Source organism: Mus caroli, unplaced genomic scaffold, assembly GCF_978045245.1.
Source record: "Mus caroli unplaced genomic scaffold, Mus_caroli_1 scaffold_20, whole genome shotgun sequence".
Classification (NCBI taxonomy): domain Eukaryota; kingdom Metazoa; phylum Chordata; class Mammalia; order Rodentia; family Muridae; genus Mus; species Mus caroli.
In genome coordinates this window covers 14,249,681-14,271,518 of record NW_028227275.1, presented here as the reverse complement: position 1 = coordinate 14,271,518, position 21,838 = coordinate 14,249,681, and the positions used below count along the sequence as shown (strand labels likewise).

Genomic DNA, 21,838 nt, shown 5'->3' with positions numbered 1-21,838 from the left:
TGTCCGAGGTACTGACGAGAGGCTGACACACGCATGCGTCCTCCTCATCCTGGGGCTCAGACACTCTGGTGCAGCCTAGCTTAGAAGTAGATAAATAAAGAGAAAATCCTAAAGATGAGGGAAAGGGAAGAGAGAAGAGAGAGAGAGAAAGCATGTGAATGCAGATAGGTTTAAGCACCAAGGAACTGCCTGTGCTGGCTAGTTTTATGTCATCTGGACACAGGCTATAGGTATTTTGGATGAAGGACCCTCAATTGAGAAAATTCAGGAAAGTCTGTAGGGCATTTTCTTGGCTGATATGAGAGGCCATATCACTGTGGATGGTGCCAAGAAGCAGCAAGCCAGTAGGGAGCACCCCTGCATGGCCGTCTTCATCAGCTCCCATCTCCAGGTTCCTGTCCTGTTTGAGTTTCTGTCCTGAATTCCCTCAGTGGTGGACTGAAGTTGCTTTTGGTCATGTATTTTATCATAGCAACAGAATCCATAATTAAGATAACTGCTGAAGTATAAACACAAACACTTATATTTCAGTTTACTTTAAATAATAGGGGCTTGGAGAGATGGCTCAGCGGTTAAGTGCACTGACTGCTCTTCCAGAGGACCCAGGCTCACTTCCCAGCAACCACATGGCAGCTCACAACTGTCCATAACTCCAATTCCAGAGGATCCAATGCCCTCTTCTGGCTTCCATGGGCACTAGGCAAGCATGCAGGCTAAATACACATAAATATTTTTTATCTCAAAAAAATAATAACGGTTAACAAGAAATAAAAAAGCATGAAGTAATTATGTATGTGAAAAAGCTACACATCAAACAACACAACTGTAGAAACACAAATTTGTGAGCAAAACTGATGCATTATTACCATCAAGTGAGTTATCCAAAAGACTCCCAACTAGAGTGTTCTCAACAGGAAAAAGCAAAACTAGGGGCTGGCGAGATGGCTCAGTGGTTAAGAGCGCTGACTGCTCTTCCGAAGGTCCGGAGTTCAAATCCCAGCAACCACATGGTGGCTTACAACCATCTGTAACGAAATCTGATGCCCTCTTCTGGAGTATCTGAGGACAGCTACAGTGTACTTACATATAATAAATAAATAAATCTTTAAAAAAAAAAAAAGCAAAACTAAAACAGAAGAACCTACAGACGCCACTGAAGACCGACAAGAGAATCAACAAATGGAAGCATATATATGGAACTTTAACTTTTTTCAAATCTCATTTTTAATGATGGTTCTTAAATGCTTTAACCTTCCTTGCAACCCACCACTCACCAGAGGTAGTGGAAAAGAAAAAATACAGGGGAAGTGGACCTGTTTAGAAAGGTTCTTTGGAGCAACTCCCGTCTGTGTTGTCTGGAAATCTGCAGCTCAGTTAACAGGTTAGCAGCAGCAGCAGCAGCAGCAGCAGCAGCTCCATCCACTCGCAAATACTTCATAGATACACCAGCAGTCGGGTTCGGAAGAGTTGCATTAGCAAAAGCAGTGACAAAGCCAAGCAGAGTCAGTCAGGCCTCAGCCTCAGCTGGAATCATCAGGAGGGACCAAGAGGAACACCAGGAGAAGTTCTTGGCTGTGCCTCTCTCAAGGAGAGGAAATGAAGATCAGCGAAGACATGAGATCCACAAGTGTTGCACAGCTAGCTGTACCAGCAAGCCAAGCTCAGCCTCCATCACTGTCCATCAGAGTCCTATTTATACCCTCCAAACATCATGTCCTCCACCCGAGTCTTGCATCAGCACGTGCATCCAATTAGCCAGAGTCTCTGGAATCAGCAACAAACCGCAGCACACCACCAGAAGGTCCTGGTGTGTCTCTATGGAACCCCAACACATGCAGCTCAACTACGCAGTGTAAGGCGGACCAATACATGCATGTCGTTAGCAAAGAATCTTTCATCACGTGTCCTCTCACGTGCTTGCTTTAGCAGAACATCCTCTCTCCTGTGTCAGCTTCAGCGAAATGTTCCTTTACAAGTCTGCCTCAGCATTTCCTACCTGTGTCCACTTTATCCTTCATGTGTTTGCCCCAGCAAAACGCCATCCAACTGACTTTCCAAAGAACCCTCAAGTTTCCACTTCATACATCTATATGTATATGTGTGTGTGTATAAGTAATCCAACAATTTATACAGTAAGTAAAAAGATTTATGTCCCAAGAAAATGTCTATACTTCACAAAATGAAGAAAAACGTATAAGCCTGGCATGGTGGTGCATGCATCTAATCCCAGCATTTGGGAGGCTGGAGCATGATCTCCTTGACTTTGACATGAGTCGTGTGTGTGTGTGTGTGTGTGTGTGTACAGTATAATAAATAATACGTTACAAGGCAATATTTATTTTGTAAATTAAACTACTCCAAGAACAACAATGCCAGAGCTCAGTACCTATACCAGATGACTACAAATGCATCAAGACACACAACATCTCTGTAAGCCGGTCTAACGCTACTGTGAGTTCCCATCTTCCTGTTATTCCAGAATAAGCAGGCTTTCCTATTGTTGGGTAGACAGCAGTGGCAGAGGAGTTTACAATTACACCATGACCAGACACGGTTACACTGAAACTTGCTGGATCAATCCCAGATTTGGATGGTACTTGCCTTTTGTCTACTTTATCCCCTTGCCTATCTATGTATATTAATCAATTTTCTGAACTTACCTTGAAAAACAAATTAAATCCTGAGAAAAGTTAGCTTTTGCACAATGAACATATGTGCACCCCTGCACTAAATACACCAACCACTAAGTTTATGTTACTTCTCTTCCTCCTCTACGGGCTTCTGTGCATGCACATGTGTATGTGTACATGCATGCATGTGTGTGTGTGTGTGTCTGTGTGTGTGTGTGTGTCTGTGTACTATTTTTGCCAAACATCTGAAAGTGACATAAGTTCCATGACTCAAACCCTAAATACTCCAACACGTACCTTATAAGAACATTTCCCTACATTTATATATGTCTTACTTTGAAATAGTTTAAGGCTTACAAGAGGTTTCGAAAATAGCACAGGAAGTTGCCGCGTACTGATTACCACCAGGCTTCCCATGAAAACTTACATAACACACTACACCATCAAATGCAGGAAAACGGGAGTATACTAACTCAGCTACAGACCTTATTTGGAAAGCTCGCGCTTTCTCTCCCCTACCCTCTCTCATTTCCATGTATAATCTTCTAAGTGACAGAACTATTATCACATATAGAAACACTCCCTCACATCACCCAACAGTACAACCCTGCTGAGCCCTAACCCTGTCAATTTTTTTTTTTTTTTTTTGGTTTTTCGAGACAGGGTTTCTCTGTGTAGCCCTGGCTGTCCTGGCACTCACTTTGTAGACCAGGCTGGCCTCGAACTCAGAAATCCGCCTGCCTCTGCCTTCCGAGTGCTGGGATTAAAGGCGTGCGCCACCACGCCCAGCTAACCCTGTCAATTATTAACGTAACACTTCCAGACTATAATGGAAATGGAATATTGAAATCTATACTACTTTGAGGCTTGTTTTTTTTTTTTCACTCAACAAAATGTCCTTGTAGTTCACTCAAGTCTCTGTCAGGTTGTTTCTGAAACAGGGTCACAATATACAGCCCACGGAAACCTGGGTCTTGCCTTTCAGCCAGACTGGCCTTGAACTCCAGACCTTTTTCAGTCTCCTGCCTGGTGGTATCACAGGCAGGTGCCCGACTCACCCAGGCTGTCACGTGTAACCGTAGTACATTCTTGTCAATCCTAGGTAATACGTATGGCTGTACTGAAATCTGTGTTTCCAGTCATCTCTGGAAACTTTGTATCACAGGCTGTTTTCTGTGTTAGCCTATTATAAGTACAGCTGTTATGAACATCTGTAGACATCTGGATGTGAACGAGGTTCGTTTTTCTAGGCTAACCACCAAGGCATCTCTCTGGAGTAGCAGTACCATCTTGGGTCCCACCTGTCCTGAGTGTTCTGTGTTCTATCCACTGTGGTAGGTATGGAACCTTACATCATTCCTGGTTTACTTTGCATTTTCCTATGAGCTCGCGGTGGAGAAGCTATTTCCATGTGCCCACTGGCCACTAGTATATTCCCTTTGGTAAGAATATCTGTTCAAGCTGGGTAGTGGCGGCGCACACCTTTAATCCCAGTGCTTGGGAGGCAGAGGCAGAGGCAGGCGGATTTCTGAGTTCGAGGCCAGCCTGGTCTACAAAGTGAGTTCCAGGACAGCCAGGGCTACACAGAGAAACCCTGTCTCAGAAAAAAAAAATCCATTCAGGACTTTTTTCTGCTTGTATTTGGAACATGTTTTCTTCCTGCTATGTTTGAAGAGCTCTTCATAAATCCTAGATACACAGCCCCTCCTGTGACTTGCAAATATCTCCTCCCAGTCTACAGCTTGTCTTTTCAGTTTGCTAACACAGGCTTTTATAGAGAGCAAAAGGCTTTTAATTTTGATGAAATCAAATTTATTGATTTTTTTCTTTCCTCATCTCATTCTTGGTATCAGGCCAAAGGCTTTCACAAGCAGTTCTACTTTTTTTTTTTTCATTACACAATTTGACAGTGTGATACATTCAGGGAGTTGGGGGGAAGGTAGACGTAGAATGGGTGCAAGGAGCCCTTAATTAGTGTTAGAATAATCAGAGCAGATGAAATGTAATCCTGAGTCACGTTAGCGCTGCAAAGGCTGTACAGATGGAGAAGGGGAAGAGAAGGAGAGTTCATGGGCGGGACAGAACATTTTACATTGTACATACCAAGGAAGGCTTCATGGAGGAAGTAACATCTGAGTCTTAACAGTACCAACAACTGGATGAATAAGATCTACATATAATGACATATAGGTGTTAAAGTGTCCCAAGGAAAGGCCACGGAGATGGCTTAGTGGTGGGTAAAGTGTAAGTAAGTAAGTGTAAGTGTAAGTAAGTAAGTGTAAGTGTAAGCCTTGCAAGTCTAAAACCCAGCTTCAATCCCTGGAACCACACTAAAAGCTGGATGTGGCTGGGCTAGACGTGTCACACACCTTTAATCCCAGCACTCTGAGCCAGAAACAAGATCTCTGTGAGTTTGAGGGCTGCCTGATCTACATAGTAAATTCTGGGCTAACCAGGATAACATGATAAGACTTTGTCTCAAACACACCCCACACTCACACACACACTCTCACACACCCCACACTCACACACGCTGACACACACATTAACACACACACACACACTCAGACACATACACACCTGTAATCCCAGCACTCTTACAGGAGATGGGAGACAGGAGAATTACTCTGAAGTTTGTGGACTAGCAGCCTGATTTAAGCAATAGGAAGAGAGAGATCCTGCCTTAGCAAGGGGGAGGAGACACCAGCTTCTCAAAGTTGTCCTCCAACCTTCACGGATGTGCCATGGTACATGCATACCCACATGTATATACACATACACACCCTAATACATAGAAACTAAAAAGAAAATTGGAGGCTGAGGCAGAAGGAATACAGAGAGCTCAAGGCTAGCCTAGGCTACATAGCAACACACTATCTCAAAGAATTAGTGTGGGGTGGAGTAAACGCCATAATGAACCCCATTGCTTGTATGTTATGTTTAAATTTTCTTTAAAGGGGCTGGGAGTGCAGCCGTGTTGGTAGAATGTCTGCTCAGCCTGCTTGAGACCTCAGGTGCCCCAGGCATACCCCCATGACTCCAGCACTTTCCAGGAAGTAGGAGGATCAGAAGTTCAAAGGCTGGTGAGATGGCTCAGTAGGTAAAAGCACCCGACTGTTCTTCTGAAGGTCCTGAGTTCAAATCCCAGCAACCACATGGTGGCTCACAACCCCATCCATAACGAGATCTGACTCCCTCTTCTGGAGTGTCTGAAGACAGCTACAGTGTACTTACATATAATCAATAAATAAATCTTCACGCTGGGCATGTGGCGCTCGCCTTTAATCCCAGTACTCGGGAGGCAGAGACAGGCGGATTTCTGAGTTCGAGGCCAGCCTGGTCTAGAGTGAGTTCCAGGACAGCCAGGGCTATACAGAGAAACCCTGTCTCAAAAAACCAAAAAAAAAAAAAAAGTATTTCAGCCAGATATGGTTGCACACTCCTTTAACCACAGCACTTGGGAGGCAAATGTGTATGAGTTCCAGGACAGCCAGGGCTACATAAGAGAGATCCTTTCTTTTAAAAAAAAAAAAAAAAAAAGTATTGTGATAGTTGATAGTAGGAGCCTGGGAAGAAATTCCAGGAAGAGAGAATCACACAAAATGAGGAAACAGAGATAGCCTCTAAGTCAAGATCAGAAAGTGGGGAGAGTGACCCCAAAGAGAGATTATTTAATTATGTGTTTGCTTATTTATTTATTTTTTTTTTTTTTTTTTTTTTAGGTTTTTCGAGACAGTGTTTCCCTGTATAGCCCTGGCTGTCCTGGCACTCACTTTGTAGACCAGGCTGGCCTCGAACTCAGAAATCCACCTGCCTCTGCCTCCCGAGTGCTGGGATTAAAGGCGTGCGCCACCACGCCCGGCTCGTGTTTGCTTATTTATTTTTGGCTGTTTGAGATGAAGTTTTGCCATATAGTCCGGGCTGGCCTTGAACCTGCCATGTAACCCAGGCTCACCCTGAACTCAGACTCCTCCAGCCTTAGTCTCTGATGAGTTGAGGCCACAGGCATGTTCCATCACGCTCTACTTAGTTACATTTCTCTTAAGGAGGCTCTCACTATGTCACAGAGCCTAGCTCTGACCCTAAACCCATTCGACTCCTCTGCCTTAGCCCCCAGGACAGCTGAGACGTATGCTACAGCACCCTACAGAAGCTAGATGAACATTCACGAAACATTCACTGGAACAGAGAGACTTAGAACTCAACATCATCACAGGTCAGGCCTTTGGTTACAGCCTCCCCTACCCTGCTCCATAGGCATGATCTCTGTTCCTCGGTTCCTCATTTTGTGTGATTCTGTCTTCCCAGGCTCCTACTATCAACTATCACAATACATTTTTTTTTAAAGGATGCAGCCAAGTTAATTCCCCCATAGGACAGGCCTGTGCTAAAACTACTAAAGCCAAAGCCCTGGGCTAGAGTGGGGTGTCCAGAACGGGAGGGAGGTAGAAGACGCAGGGAAAAGTCGAAGGAAGCCACCCTGCCCTTTCTCAAGGGAGCTGTCGGTTTGCCCGTTTGCCTGTTTGCCCATCAGCTGGGTTTTAAGCCGTCTGCTTCACCTTTCTTCTGTTCTGTGTCCATCTGTGTCTTTGGAAGCAGCTTTTGTTGAAGGGTGGAAAGGAAAAGAAAGGTAGAAAGAAGCCCAACCAGAATACCAGACAATGCTAGCGGTGTTGAAAATCATGGCTGACATGAGACTGGAAGCTTTGAGCTTGACCCATCAGGCTGTGCCACAGGCAGGGCAGGCTGTGCTCTCTCCCACGGAGTAGCCTAGAAGCCCATGCACAACGTGGGTCATGCTTTCCTGTGGTCTTCACGCTCTACTTAGGCTGTCTGTTGTGGATGTGAAGCAGTGTCCCATCTGGAGAAAATGGTGATGACAAGGCTGGAGGGGTGGCTCCGTGGTTAAGGGCACTGGCTGCTCTCCCAGAGGATATAGGTTCGATTCCAGCAGCCACATGGTAGCTCACCATTGTCTCATAATTCCAGTTCCAGGGAATCTGACGCCCCTCTGGCCTCCAATGGTACCAGGCACCACTTCAAGGTATTAGAAAACCCGGATGACAGAGATATCCTTATCCAGAAGCAGGATGAACAGCACAATCAGGTGCACCATCTCGGCCTTCCACCACCACAAGAGGAGCTGTGGTGCTGTCACTCTTACACGGTAAGCAAGGGAGGGTCGAGATGCACACCCATCACCTCTCAGTTCAGTGATCTTCAAATATAACCCCGATCGATCATCTGCTATTGACCAAAATTCTCTGAAGCCCACTGAGCCCTATTCTGGCTACAAAAGATGACAAGAGTCTCGTGAAACTAAGAGAAATTATGTGTCGGAAAGGATGTATGCCATTGCTTCCTGGTGGCCTTGGGCCAGGAATGACAGCCATCTTGAAAACCGGCCAGAAGAAGGGCAACCACACTCAAGCCACACTCCACAATGACTGCCAGGCAGTAATTCCTCACCAGGGCTAGTGTCTTCCAGCATCCGAGTCTTATAGAGCCCCAACAAAACCAGCATGGTTTTTAGCTTTGGTTTTTGGTAAATGGTAAGGAGACGGGGCAGCTGTGACACAAAGCCAGGGGATATGTTCCATCAAATGACTTTTCTCTTACCTTCAGAGTCCTGTCCAAGTAATGCATCCCTTCATGAAGTGAAACAAAACTTGTTCTAGAACCCCAAGATCATAAAAGGTGATAAGGGCCAGCTGTGGTGGGCCACACTGGTAACTGCTGCATGTGGGAGGCAGAGGCAGGAGAATTGCCAGGAGCTCAAGGCCAGCTTAGACTGAGAGCAAAGCCAACTTAGCTACTAGGGGGACAGAATGGGAGCCTTGTTTCAAAACAAACAAATGTAAGTTTGGAATTCGGAACTAGAAAGCAAAGGGCTTCACATTTCCTGGAGTTGTGCCACAGGCTGGAAGGTAAACTCGGACCACTGGATCCATCTATCGTTCAGGCTCCCACTCCATCCTAATCGGGTGTGGCGAGGGCGGCCAGTTCTGTCAGCCCTGCTCCTTCCTCCGCCTCACTCCTGGAATTGAGTCTTTGGTCCAAAGACTAATCAATCCCCACAGAAAATGGTGCTCCCGTCCAATTCAGAATGGAATGTCAAACGCTTGCAGGGCCAGACAGATGAAAAAAAAAACAAAAACAAAAAACAAAAAAACGGGGTAAGAGGGGTGACTCTGAAGTGCTGGTAGCCCTGAGGAACAACGCACTTAAACAAAGGCACTCACCCACCGCAGCCATCCTAACCCTTCTGCTTTCAAGAGTAGCAGGGGCTGGGCATTAAAAGATCAAAATCAATCCAGTTTCTGTTTCGATGAAACCTCCTGACTAGAAATCCCGTTTTGAAACGTTTTAAAATCTAATGTGTTTTGTTGTTGGTTTGGGGCTTTTTGTTTGTTTAAACCAAAGCCTGCAGCCTTTCTAGCAGCCTGCGGTCCTGGCACGCACAGTGACTGGAGGTCTAGAGATGAATCCCGCTAATTCTCAACGCTTTGTCCTTTCCAGGACAAACCGCTTTCCTCCCGGTAACCCTTTGCACCCTTGGGGGGAAAAAAATCAGCCTCTTGTTCGTCACCAATGTCCCCGAGAATCTCACTCTTTCTGCGAATCCTATTTCCTGTGGTGGCGGAACTGAGGGATGCTCTCTGAAGTGGCCCCACTTTCTCCGAAGAGAACCAGGAGCCGCCTAAGCCAGGAGATAAAAAGAGGGGTGCCCGCTCCCCCTGTAAAGGGTGGAGAGGAACAGGGCCTCACCCTTGGGAACTCTGGGATGCGGATGAGAACAGAGGACACCTTTCAGAAAAACCTACACTCCGTGGGGGATAAGAGCAGAAAACGAAAGACGGGCTCTAATGCCATCGAAGAGCTGAGTGCGCTCGGCCGGGAAGCCAAGGTTGTTTGGGCACTCCCTCCCCTCCGGTCATTCCCAAGGCAGATTCTTGGGGTACAGGCGCAGCGGACAGGGACGGCCCCAGGACGGCGGCGCGCAGCTGCGGTGGCACTGCGCTCCCCCGCCCCCGCAGGCCCCCCTTCCTCTCCCCGCTAGATCTGAAGATGAAGCTCCACCCCTAGCGCGTCGTCCCAGCCCCGCGCCTTAAAAGCCCCGCACACCGCCCCGCCGCACCCAGCCTTGCCGCACCTTCGCGTCCTCGCCAGGTCCCGCCGCAGCCGCGCACCCGGCCCCGACCCCGGCACCATGAGCTTCGGATCGGAGCACTACTTGTGCTCCGCCTCCTCCTACCGCAAGGTGTTCGGGGACGGCTCGCGCCTCTCCGCGCGCCTCTCCGGGCCCGGAGGCTCGGGCAGCTTCCGCTCGCAGTCGCTGTCCCGCAGCAATGTGGCCTCCACGGCCGCCTGCTCCTCGGCCTCGTCCCTCGGCCTGGGCCTAGCCTACCGCCGCCTGCCGGCCTCCGACGGGCTGGACCTGAGCCAGGCGGCGGCGCGCACCAACGAGTACAAGATCATCCGCACTAACGAGAAGGAGCAGCTGCAGGGCCTCAACGACCGCTTCGCCGTGTTCATCGAGAAGGTGCATCAGCTGGAGACGCAGAACCGCGCGCTCGAGGCCGAGCTGGCCGCGCTGCGCCAGCGCCACGCCGAGCCGTCGCGCGTCGGCGAGCTCTTCCAGCGCGAGCTGCGCGAGCTGCGCGCGCAGCTGGAGGAGGCGAGCTCGGCGCGCGCGCAGGCCCTGCTGGAGCGCGACGGGCTGGCCGAGGAGGTGCAGCGACTGCGGGCGCGCTGCGAGGAGGAGAGCCGCGGGCGCGAAGGCGCCGAGCGCGCCCTGAAGGCGCAGCAGCGCGACGTGGACGGCGCCACCCTGGCCCGCCTGGATCTGGAGAAGAAGGTGGAGTCGCTGCTGGACGAGCTGGCTTTCGTGCGCCAGGTGCACGACGAGGAGGTGGCCGAGCTCCTGGCCACGCTGCAGGCGTCTTCGCAAGCCGCCGCCGAGGTGGACGTGACCGTGGCTAAACCAGACCTGACTTCGGCGCTGAGAGAGATCCGCGCCCAGTATGAGTCCCTGGCCGCTAAGAACCTGCAGTCCGCCGAGGAGTGGTACAAGTCCAAGTTCGCCAACCTGAACGAGCAGGCTGCGCGCAGCACCGAAGCCATCCGAGCCAGCCGAGAGGAGATCCACGAGTACCGGCGCCAGCTCCAGGCACGTACCATTGAGATAGAGGGTCTGCGTGGAGCCAATGAGTCCCTGGAGAGGCAGATCTTGGAACTGGAGGAGCGGCACAGCGCTGAGGTGGCCGGCTACCAGGTAAGGGCTGGGATGCTGCATAGGAAAGAGTGCCCTATCCTTTTCCGCACAGATATCTCTGTAAACTGGTGCCCTAGGAAACCACGGGAGGGAAAGGGGAGAGAGGGGAGCGTTGACTAGAGGCGTCAGTCAACAAACAAACAAACAAATAAAACCAACCACGAAGTCTCACGCATGCAGCCGCAAATGTGGACTGTATGTGCCTGGAAGCTAGCGCTTCAAGCCCTTGATGTCTTCGCCCTCTATTTTGGAGGGTGGGGGAGTTTGAGGCACAGAACCCAAGTCTTCATGCATATACTAGGCATATGCAGTAACACGGAGCCACAACCCCACCCCCAGTCTCTTGTCCGAACTCTTCTAACAAAGGAGTCTTTAATCTTTCTAGGAGTCAAAAAAAAAAAAATGTAACCATGCCTTCCTGTCACCAAGAGTACAGACACACTAACAGAATAGTGCCGACCCAAAGTGTCCCCAGAGGGCGCAGGTCATGGCTTCTGTGGGCGGGTACTTAAGTATCTGGTTTGTTGAGTTGACTTTGAAAAGTCTTTTCTGGGTCTTACTGAGAATTGGTATTTATAGAGTATCGTCCGCTTTAGGATTGGCAAGTAGGCTCATTTTCTTGAGTTTTGCTCTAAAAAAGGAGTGGGGTCTGGCATAATTAAGCTAATGACAACTGCCTTGCCCCACCCTTGCGCGCGCGCGCACACACACACACACACACACAAACACGCGAAACCCGCGAGACACACGCGCAGTTTCCTTGTCCATCTACTAACCAAGCTTTGAGCCGGTTCAGCTTGAGACCGGTCAGGGCGCTGTCCGAGGTGCTGATCTCCTGTTCCTCCCAACGCAGAAATGTCTCCTGCTTCATTATGTCTTCAAATTGTCCCAGTTAGGAAGTCTAGGCCTCAATGCAATTAACAACTTCTTCTTCTTCTTCTTCTTCTTCTTCTTCTTCTTCTTCTTCTTCTTCTTCTTCTTCTTCTTCTTCTTCTTCTTCTTCTTCTTCTTCTTCTTCTTCTTCTCCTTCTCCTTCTCCTTCTCCTCCTCCTCCTCCTCCTCCTCCTCCTCCTCCCCCTCCCCCTCCCCCTCCTCCTTTTTCTTTTAATGTAACACAATCAATCTTGGCTAACTGAACTCAAAGCTCATCTTGTAGATAGCTTCAATTTTTGCCTCCAAGGATAGCTTTGCAGTTAACAAAAACCTTTTAATCAGCTCGACGGCTGTGAGGTCTCACTTGAAAACCTCCATTACCTTGACATCTTTGCAGCTTATGGGCACGTGGCCAGTTACAGAGATGGTTTCTTTGTTATAGGTGACTTTTGTGTTTCATCTTTCCCTGCCCTGTAAGCTCTGTGAAGGTAATGATTGGCTCTTTCGTCACAACAAAGGCCACTGTGTCCTCAGTTTCACTACACTGGACATGCTAGCTTGTGACTACAAAAGGCTCAGAGACAGAAGACAGGACAAATGAAAAATGTAGAAAAAAAAAACCACACACACAAAATTAGGTGGTTTAAGTACAATGAACAGTAAAAGTTCTTTGGGATATTATAATTCAGAAATAATTTATTCTAGCTAGGACTGAATTTTACATTTGATGAAATCAATGTGTTTAAGGAACATTAATAAGAATAGAACCTAGAAATGGCATATTTCAAAGTACCGTTTTGTCAGAAGCAAAAGAATTTATTGATGTGCAGGTATTTACTGTCCATTATGAATGGCTCCTTTTCATAAAGGGAAAAGTCTTATTTGAGATGCCTCTCATTAGTCTGATATTACAGTCTTATTCAAATAAATATTCCAGTTTTGCTACAAAATCTGTAAGTTGAACTTTTCAGTATGTGTCCTGGGCCCTGGATGATCTGAATTAATCACACTTAGTGCAAATGTTGAATTAGGTATTCTTCAGAACTAGTATTTCTACAAAAAGCATAACTAACCCACCCCAAACGGCTGAATTGGGCTTTGCTGCACTCTCCTGTGGCTCCCTTACACTCTGGCTTATTTGCTCTAAAATACGAGCTTTCCGTGTTAGGAAATAGTAGGGGTGTCTAGACACAGTCTGCAGGAAACAAGAGGCAGGAGAAACTGCAGGCTCTGCAGCTCCATGCTCCCCATCAGCCTTGGGAGCCTCAGAGGGCCTGCTGAGGGAGTGGAGGAGGAGGCCAGACAGCACAAAGCTATTTCCTACCCCTTGGGACCGCTGCTGGGGTGGGGCTCACACTTAGACCTGCAAACACTAAGGCCTGCCTCTCCTGGTTGTTTCCTAGCAAACTTAATGCTGGAGGTGAAAAGCCTTCTCACTGTGAAGCCATTGTCTTCTTGCCCTGTTACCCAGCCCCCCCTTCCACTGCAGTAGTAATGGGAGGTGTTCCTTCCTAATGGTTCAGAGACTCGAAGTGGGCACATCTTTCTTTTACAAGCGTTCAGTCTTCTCAAAGACAAAGAAAGTGCCGGTCAAAGTCATTTTCCCTGCCCCAGGGAGCTAATAGCCTATTTGAAGACAGAACACTTGGTATACTTTCAAAAGGACAAAGGCTAATTCAAGGTAACACAGTAAGCGCACAATAGGAAGGACTAGGGTTGTTGTGTCCAGCCAAAGGCAGCCACTTCGCATGGAAAAACAAGGCTTTCCTTTCTGGCAAAGGACACTCTCTGGTCCCTACATAGCTGGGACACTGGGTTAGAATTTCAGTTGTTACTAAAGCGGTGCAGAGACAGACTCAGAGAAAACTGGCTTTCAGACCTGTGTTGTGGGCGTCTTAGAAAGCCAGAGCTTTCCTTGAAAGACCTTGCTGAACAGTCAAGATCACTGCTGGCTAATGTTCTCCAGGGAGGTAAGCCAAGTCTGCCCTCTTCTCCAATATGAGATTGGAGCCCAGCCTAATTAAATAGCAGGAAGGGTCTGGCCCATGGGAGCCCGGAGATGGCAGTGGCTGCATATAAATCTATAGCTTGATAGATCCATTTCTGAAATTAGGGTGGCAAGGGAGGAAAAGACAATCTCATTTTTTTAAAAGCTTTTCCATCTGGTCCCTCCCCCACCCCTCCCCCATCCTATCTTACCCTATTATTGTTACCTGGGCCATTACAATAGCTTCTTTACAGGAATAAATTTAAACCACTGATCTAAATTCCATGGCATACCAAGACCAAAGGAGCAGCTTTTTAAAAAGAGATTTTTTTCCCTGAAGAAATGGATTCAGTATTTCTTAGGTAGGACCAGGAATATGCTTTTCATTCTGTTTTGTGAGACAGGGTTTCCCTGTGGAGCCTGATCTGGGATTGAATTTGCAACGCCCCTGCCTTGGCCCTTCAGGTCCGCTCTATAGGCCTGCCCCACCACACCTGCCAGGAATGTGCATTTTCGTGAAGTGTTCCACCATTTGTTCTCAGACTGGCCGTGGGGTGTACTGACCTAGACCGCATTTTCTAGGGGAGTACGATTTTAGAGGGTCAAGGATAAAGCAAACACAGGACTGAGAACAAGGACATGTGGCTCTTGTGGGTAACCATCCAGTAAAACCTCTCTCCAGTCTAGCTGATTATACATAGCAGTAGTTTTGTGTGGCCTCAGCTTGTCTGGCTGAGGGCTGAGGGCTCCCCTGACTCCCTGCAGTAAGGAACGGGCACACTGTTTTTCCTTCTCTTCACTGCAGATGCTGGTGCAGCCCTGCTCTGCTGTCTTCCCAGCCTGCCTCCTTCTGCCCTGGGCCAGATGCTCCAGGACAGACCCCAGCTGGAGCAGGGAATGCCTCCTCGCTCCGGGTCTCCAGGCTCTGCTAGCAGCAGCTGCATGGTTGGGGGAGGGGGCAGGCAGGCTGCAGCGCTCTGCTCACATTTCCCACCGGAGGAGGCCATCTTTGTCAGGCCTTGTGAAGGGCAGCAAGACAGGGAGGAGTGGAGCCTACAGACAAAGAGACCAGAGCATAGTGGGCCATCGGTGGTCAGCAGTTCAAGTCAGCTCCTTCTGGAAGGGGCCAGGTTACACTTTTTTCCCAACTGTGATCCGTAAAGGAGCCACGTGAAATTCGTAACTTAGGGGCGCAAGAAACTCGCCCATCTAGAGCTAGGGTCTCCAGCGGCCTCACGGTCTGCAAGCAGCTATGAAATAAAAGTAGTTTCTAAGAAATGATCAAATTAACCTGCTGAGACAAAATGGCTACCTGTAAACTACACACTGGGAAGCTGACCCCACGGACGCCCTCAGCCTGAGTATTCTTAACATGATTCTAAAGAAACGGTTTTTTAATTGGGTTTCCAGCCTGTAGAGCCATGAGGAGAGGGTGAGGAGGGGAGGCTGCCTCAGTGAGGCACTGTCGGGAATGCCAGTGGCAGGGCCACTTTTCAGGACCAAGAGAAGCAATAAACTACAACAGGAAGACAAACACTGCTCTTCAGAGCCATTTAGGGTAGAAAGAGACACCTGAATATATCTAAAAGATGACAGACATGAAATTAGAGGAGAACAACATCGTTTTCATGACCCTTGATTGCTGAGAAAGACTGTGTTTTGTTTAATGTCCAATGATAAGTGGTATTTGCCGCTTTAAAAGGCTTTATTCAAAATTATCACTTTGAGGGATGTTAGAAAGATGGCTCAGTGGGTAAGGCACTCGCCACCAACCAGGACAACCTGAACCAATACCAAACCATACGTGGTGGAAGGAAAAAAACATACACCACACGTATCCCCAAAACTCACCTCTGGCTTCCACATATCTCTTCTGACACACTCATGCCCACACACATAAACAAAAAAATAAATAAATATAAGACATTCCAGATGGTCAATTTTTTAAAAATCTTGTGTTTTGAGGATTATGCAATCTCCTATCCAACATTGACTTTTTATTATATATAGGGTAGCAGAGATGGTTCAGTAGTTAAGTCCGTGCTGCTCTCATGGAGGACCCACATCAGGTGGCTCATACTGCCTGGGGCTCTAGCCGCAGAGCATCCCTTCCCTCTGGGTACCTATTCTCACACACAGAGACATATAAACACGCGTATGTACTACATCATTTTTAAAATATTTTGTTTTCTCTATTTTTAAGATCTTTATCTTCTGTGCATTGGTGTTTTGCCTGCATGTATGTTTGAGTAAGGGTGTTGGGTCTCCTGAAACCGAGCTCACTAACAGCTGTGAGCTGCCATGTGGGTGCTGGGAATTGAACCAAATCCTCTGGAAAAGCAGCCAGTGAGTGTTCTTAACTGCTGAGCCACCTCTCCAGCCCCAACCTATATATAATTTAAAACTAAATCATTTTAAAGTTTCTGTTATGCACTAATAATGGATATGATATTCATTGGCCTAAGGAGATATTGGTGGAGTCGCATATGTTATTCACAGTAATAAAAGCCCCTCACATTTATTGGGTCCTTCCTATGTGCCACGATGTTCAACTAATTTATTTAGCACATTTTAGAACTCATTATCTCTTAACAGGCTTTGGAACACTGGAATGGCGGCACAGAACCTTTAATCTCAGCAGTTGGGAGGCAGAGGCAGGCAGATGTCTGTGAGCTCAAGGCCAGCCTGGTCTACATATGAAATTCTAGGCTGTCCAGGGCTACAGAGAGAAATGCTACCTCAAAAACCAACAAAATAGGCAAGAAAGAGATGATAAATAAGCATTTTTTAAATTTGAGTCTGGAGAGATGACTCAGCAGTTAAGAGCCCTGGTTGCTCTTCCAGAGGACCTGAGATTGATTCCCAGCATCCACATGGTAGCTCACAACCATCTGTAACCACAGCTCCAAGAGAGCAGACATCCTCTTGTGGACTTGGAGAGTCCCTGAACTCATCCATACACACACACATAATTAAAAATACTTAAAAAAAAAAAAAAAAGCAAAGAAGGCAGTATCCATGAACCCATGTGTCCCTTGGTAGGAGTTCCTAACCCTCAGCATGCATCTACGTTTCCCATGAGTCTTTAAGAGTAAAAATGTAATTGCCAACGAGTCTCTACCCCAGAGTGAACGAACCAGAATCCAGGCTGGACACAGATTGCTGTGTAAGTACTCTATCCGTTCTTACGTGGTTGGAGTGTGTAGTCGGGGTTGAAACCCCTGCCTTGTACAGATGCCAATGAGTGTCTGCTACCTTGGCCTAAGTGTTCTGAATACATACTTTCCAGGACAGCATTGGGCAGCTGGAGAGTGACCTGAGGAACACAAAAAGCGAGATGGCACGCCACCTTCGGGAATACCAGGACTTGCTCAATGTCAAGATGGCCCTTGACATTGAGATCGCAGCTTACAGGTACACAAGGGCGCGTGTTTACCCTAGCAAAACACTGTATCACCCGGGGGCAGGGATGCTATGTCAGTGATTCCAGGTGGTCCGTTTCTGACCAGTGAGGGAGGATTCTGTCCTGATATATGGTTGATTAATTAATTAACAAACTAATTAAATACAGGTGAGAAAGTAGCAGCCCTCCCTCCGACTCACCCTCAGGTGAGTGTGGACATCTTAATATGGAAGACTTCAGGAAGACTTCATGCTACTTCTCTCTATCAGTCCAGTGTTTGCTTATGTGCTGCAGGAGCCAACACATTTTCCCCCTCTTTCTCTCCCTCACTCTGTACACCACCTACTTCAAAAGAAGACCCCCACAGTATCTAATAGTATCTTAAGTTGGCTTTTACTTAAAATGATGATTAAGAGGCTGGAGAGATGACTCAGTGGTTAAGAGCACCGACTGCTCTTCCAGAGGTCCTGAGTTCAATTCCCAGCAACCACATGGTGGCTCACAACCATCTGTAATGGGATCAGATGCCCTCTTCTGGTGTGTCTGAAGAGAGCAACGGTGTACTCATATACATAAAATAAACAAAATGAATCTTAAATAAAAAGTAAAAGAATGATTTAAAACTATTAGAGTTATGAGCCAGACATGGTGGTGCATACCTATAACTCCAGGTAGAGGTAAGACAGTGACGAGTTAAAGGCCAGCCTCAGCTACATACGAAGGCCTGCCTGGGCTATATTCGGCCCTATCTCCAAAAGTCAAAGAACAAAGCAACAAGCAACAACAAAAACCCTATCAGAGTTAATACGAGAGACGAGATTAGGGGGCCACTCTGCTCAGGTGCTGTGTGTTTTAGGCTGAGTGGAGACTCATGTCTGAGGTGGTATCCCTTAATGGGTTTGTCACCATATCTAAGAAAGGCACAGATCTCAACTGTGGGCTGCACCAGGCGGCTGCTCTCTCTCCTCTGTGTCTTCTCACCTCCTTCCCCCTTTACAGTTAAGGTGTTAAGTAGGGAAATTACTTCTCTCCAGAGCTTTGTAGATTCTAATTGCCACAAATGGGTGTGTAATGTGGCCAAGGGAGGGTTGTATGTTTTCCTCCTGCAGGAAGTCAGTCTGTGGATGGGGTAGGCTTCCTTTGACAACAGTTTGAACAACACTGTTGTTGGGGAGAGTGAGAGAATCCCTAAGTGTGCACTTTAATCTCCAGAGCAGTGCAGCATTACTGGTCTCAGTCTCGTGAGGAAATTGCAGTGTCCTTTGGAGTCTCTAAAATGAAAGAGAGAGGACTCAAGGGTTAAGTCCTTGGAACAAACCTCGGACCCAGGTTTCTGAGAGCTTCTCTCTGTTGAATTTGCAGGAAGCTCCTGGAAGGTGAAGAGACGCGGTTTAGCACCGGCGGGTTAAGCATCTCGGGGCTGAATCCACTGCCCAATCCCAGTTATTTGCTCCCTCCCAGAATCCTTAGCTCTACAGCCTCCAAAGTCTCCTCTGCCGGGCTGTCCCTGAAAAAGGAGGACGAAGAGGAGGAGGAAGAGGCCTCTAAGGAAGTCAGTAAGAAAACATCCAAGGTAGGGGAAGGTTTCGAAGAGACACTGGGGGAAGCGGTCATATCGACGAAGAAAACCGGAAAGTCGGCTACAGAAGAAAGTACCAGTTCAAGCCAAAAAATGTGATGCCGCTGCTTGAGAAAAAGTCGATGCCTGGGAGGGAATGCACTTGGCTCATTCACAGCACACTCCTGAACCACACCCACCTGACCACACCCACCTGAACCACACCCACCGCTATAGAATGTCTGCAAGGCTTCAGCGTCATTGTACCGACCCCTTCCGTTCTCCAGTAGGAAGGCCACTGTAGCCGGGCGCCAGCTGCAGTCCTGGAGCAGAGGAGGAGTTCTCCAGGAACCCAGCTTTCTCACCCACAGTTCAGGCCTCCTGGTGACAGGTGACTCAGGTGCAGAGGAAGTGCAAATGAAGGTGCTAAATCTGCTCATCCCTCACTGGGAGCTGAAACGGAAACCTGTGTTTATCCACTGGACCCCGCCAGGCCCCAGCCATAGAACCTTCCTGTAGATGCCTAAAAGCATACAATCACTGCAGAGGACAAGCTAGTGCTCCGGACACCGCTCCCCAGCCCCCCTCCGATAGAGCCGAGTCACCACACACATCTCTCATGGGCACATGCCTTCCACTCTTCAATCCCATAATTCCTTTCTCGCACCCAAGAGGAAGAAGCAGAGTTTAGCGTAGTAGCCCCTCCTAACCACGCGTAGAACGTATGCCCTTTAGCTCTTCTTCAATCTGTGGGTAAAATTAGCTGCATGCTGGCCATCCCTGTGATTTGTGGAACTCACCCCTGCCCATTTCATGTTCTTTCACATCTGTAGCTTTAAAAGAAAAAAGAAAAAGATTAATGATAACGGCAGTGATTAGTTTTAAGGATTTTCCTTAAAAAATAAATAAATAAATAAATAAACATAAAAGGGATCTCTAGGCTTTAGGCTTTCAGGTTGCCCAGATCCACTTAATTAGAGGGGAAAAAATACCTTAAATGATGTAGCATTTTACTTTAACTTTAGAAGCACGGTGATAGTTACCCGACGCTGTGCTTAAGCTGACCTTAGACCTCGTAGTGTAAATAGAGGAAGAGTACTCTCTGAAGGGGAAGAACAAGGTCTCCTCTGTGTTGGGTTCCATGTAGTAGCGTAGAGTTCCGCTTTCTCGTACCCTTGCCCTAGAATCTACATAGTCCCCTTCCCATTAGGATAGGTCCTCAAGAGGCCTTGCTTTTTTAAGTATGATACGTATAGGACATTTTATCATCAGACTCAATGCTACCACCCAAAAGTGAAAAAAAACACAAAAACCACTTCTGGTCAATCAACACCACCAGCAGATAAGAAAGAAAGAAAGAAAGAAAGAAAGAAAGAAAGAAAGAAAGAAAGAAAGAAAGAAAGAAAGAAAGAAAGAAAGAAAGAAAGAAAGAAAGAAAGAGAAAGAAAGAAAGAAAGAAAGAAAGAGAAACAAACCTACATTGCTTCAGTTGGTGGGTGTCCCTCCCCCGAAGGAAAGGCAGAAACATTCAGGGTCCAGGAGGGGTATACACACTTCTCCCACCTCACGGAGGCAGGCTGGAAAGTCAGCTCTTTTCTGCACCCAACTGCAACATCCACATGACCAGCCTGCCTCATGTGCCAAATCTGACTCGGGCAGGCTTTGCCCTGTCTCTGCTCACTTCCACCAGAGCTCTGGAACTGTCTGTCCTGTCCCCGCCCACTTCATCGAAAGCTCTGTGCTGCCAAGGACATGATGCATCATTTGAACTCACATTCTAGCACGTGCTTCAATAGCTCAAGGAACCGAAAAGACACTTTGCTTTTCCTGACCCATCCCCTCTCTCCCCCTACACTTACTGTAAGACATTAGTCATCTAAGAAATTAAAAGTCATTAATCCTACGTGACTCGTGCTCTGTGGTCTCTATCAGCTCCCTGGGGAAAGTGGCCATTTTGTTTGGCGGGTTGCCTGGCCCTGATTACTTTTTATTTTCTGTTTTTGATGAGTTGTCATTAATCACCTGGACCCAGAAAGGATGTCGCCTGCATCTTACACGTTGTGCACAGTGGGAAATGCCTATAATTCCACTGCTCAGGAAGCTGAGGGAGAATTGTAGATTTGAGGCCAGCCGAGGCTGCATGCTGCTACCCTGTCTCAAAAAGAAGAGAAGACAGCTGGGAGAGAGCATGGTTGGTCAAAGAATTTGCCTTGCAAGCATGAGGACCGGAGTTTGACCCTAGAATCCTAGATTTAAAATAAGAAGCTGGCCGGGCCGTGGTGGCGCACGCCTTTAATCCCAGCACTTTGGAGGCAGAGGCAGGCGGATTTCTGAGTTCGAGGCCAGCCTGGTCTACAGAGTGAGTTCCAGGACAGCCAGGGCTACACAGAGAAACCCTGTCTCAAAAAACCAAAAAAAATAAAATAAGAAGCTGGGCATTGATGGCACACACCTTTAGTGCCAGCATTCCAGAGGCAGAGGTGGGTGTATTTCTGAGATTGAGGCCAGCCTGGTCTATAAAGTGAGTTCCAGGACAGCCAGGGATAAAAACAGAAACCCTGTTTCATGAGGAGAAGCCCTGGATGACTGAGAAGCTGATAAATAGTACCAGGGAATTGCAACCATTTTTAACTGCCCAGACTATGCAATGTACACTTGTGAGCCCTGGATTTGGGGGACTGAGTCTGGTATAAATCCCTGGGGGACCACTAGCTAGCCAACCAAACTACTTAGTGAGCTCCAAACCATTGGGAGATGCTGCCTCCAACAAAAAGGTGGATATTGATGGATAACACCCAGTGTTGCCTTTTGGACATGCACACAAACACACACACACACACACAAATTTGTCTTTAAGAGTGCTTGCGTGGTATGCTGGGCGTGGTGGCACACACCTTTAATCCCAGCACTCAGGAGGCAGAGGCAGGCTGATTTCTGAGTTCGAGGCCAGCCTGGTCTACAAAGTGAGTTCTAGGACAGCCAGGGCTACAGAGAGAAACCCTGTCTCGAAAAACAAACAAAGAGTGCTTGCATGAAATACATGAGGCATTGTGTTAAATCAGTGTAAACCAGGGATAATGGAGCATGCCTATAATCCCACCTAGGAATAGTG

The 21,838-nt window shown here is 47.6% G+C and overlaps 2 protein-coding genes across 2 annotated transcripts in view; one reads left to right on the top strand and one right to left on the bottom strand.

The window, feature by feature from the left end:
- Nt5c2 (5'-nucleotidase, cytosolic II) overlaps positions 1 to 9,898 on the bottom strand; it is a 131,082-nt gene extending 121,184 nt beyond the window's left edge. Inside the window, exon 1 of the mRNA XM_029472571.2 lies at positions 9,784 to 9,898. Within this exon, the coding sequence (XP_029328431.1) occupies positions 9,784 to 9,842 (59 nt within the window). The 5' untranslated portion in view covers positions 9,843 to 9,898. The remainder of the gene's footprint in view (positions 1 to 9,783) is intronic.
- On the top strand, positions 9,841 to 20,166 carry Ina (internexin neuronal intermediate filament protein alpha). The gene is made up of 3 exons (XM_021151592.3): positions 9,841 to 10,905; positions 17,055 to 17,179; positions 18,531 to 20,166. Exons 1-3 carry the CDS (start codon positions 9,841 to 9,843, stop codon positions 18,844 to 18,846), a joined length of 1,506 nt encoding a protein of 501 aa, XP_021007251.1. The 3' UTR covers positions 18,847 to 20,166.
- Positions 20,167 to 21,838: the final 1,672 nt, after the last annotated feature.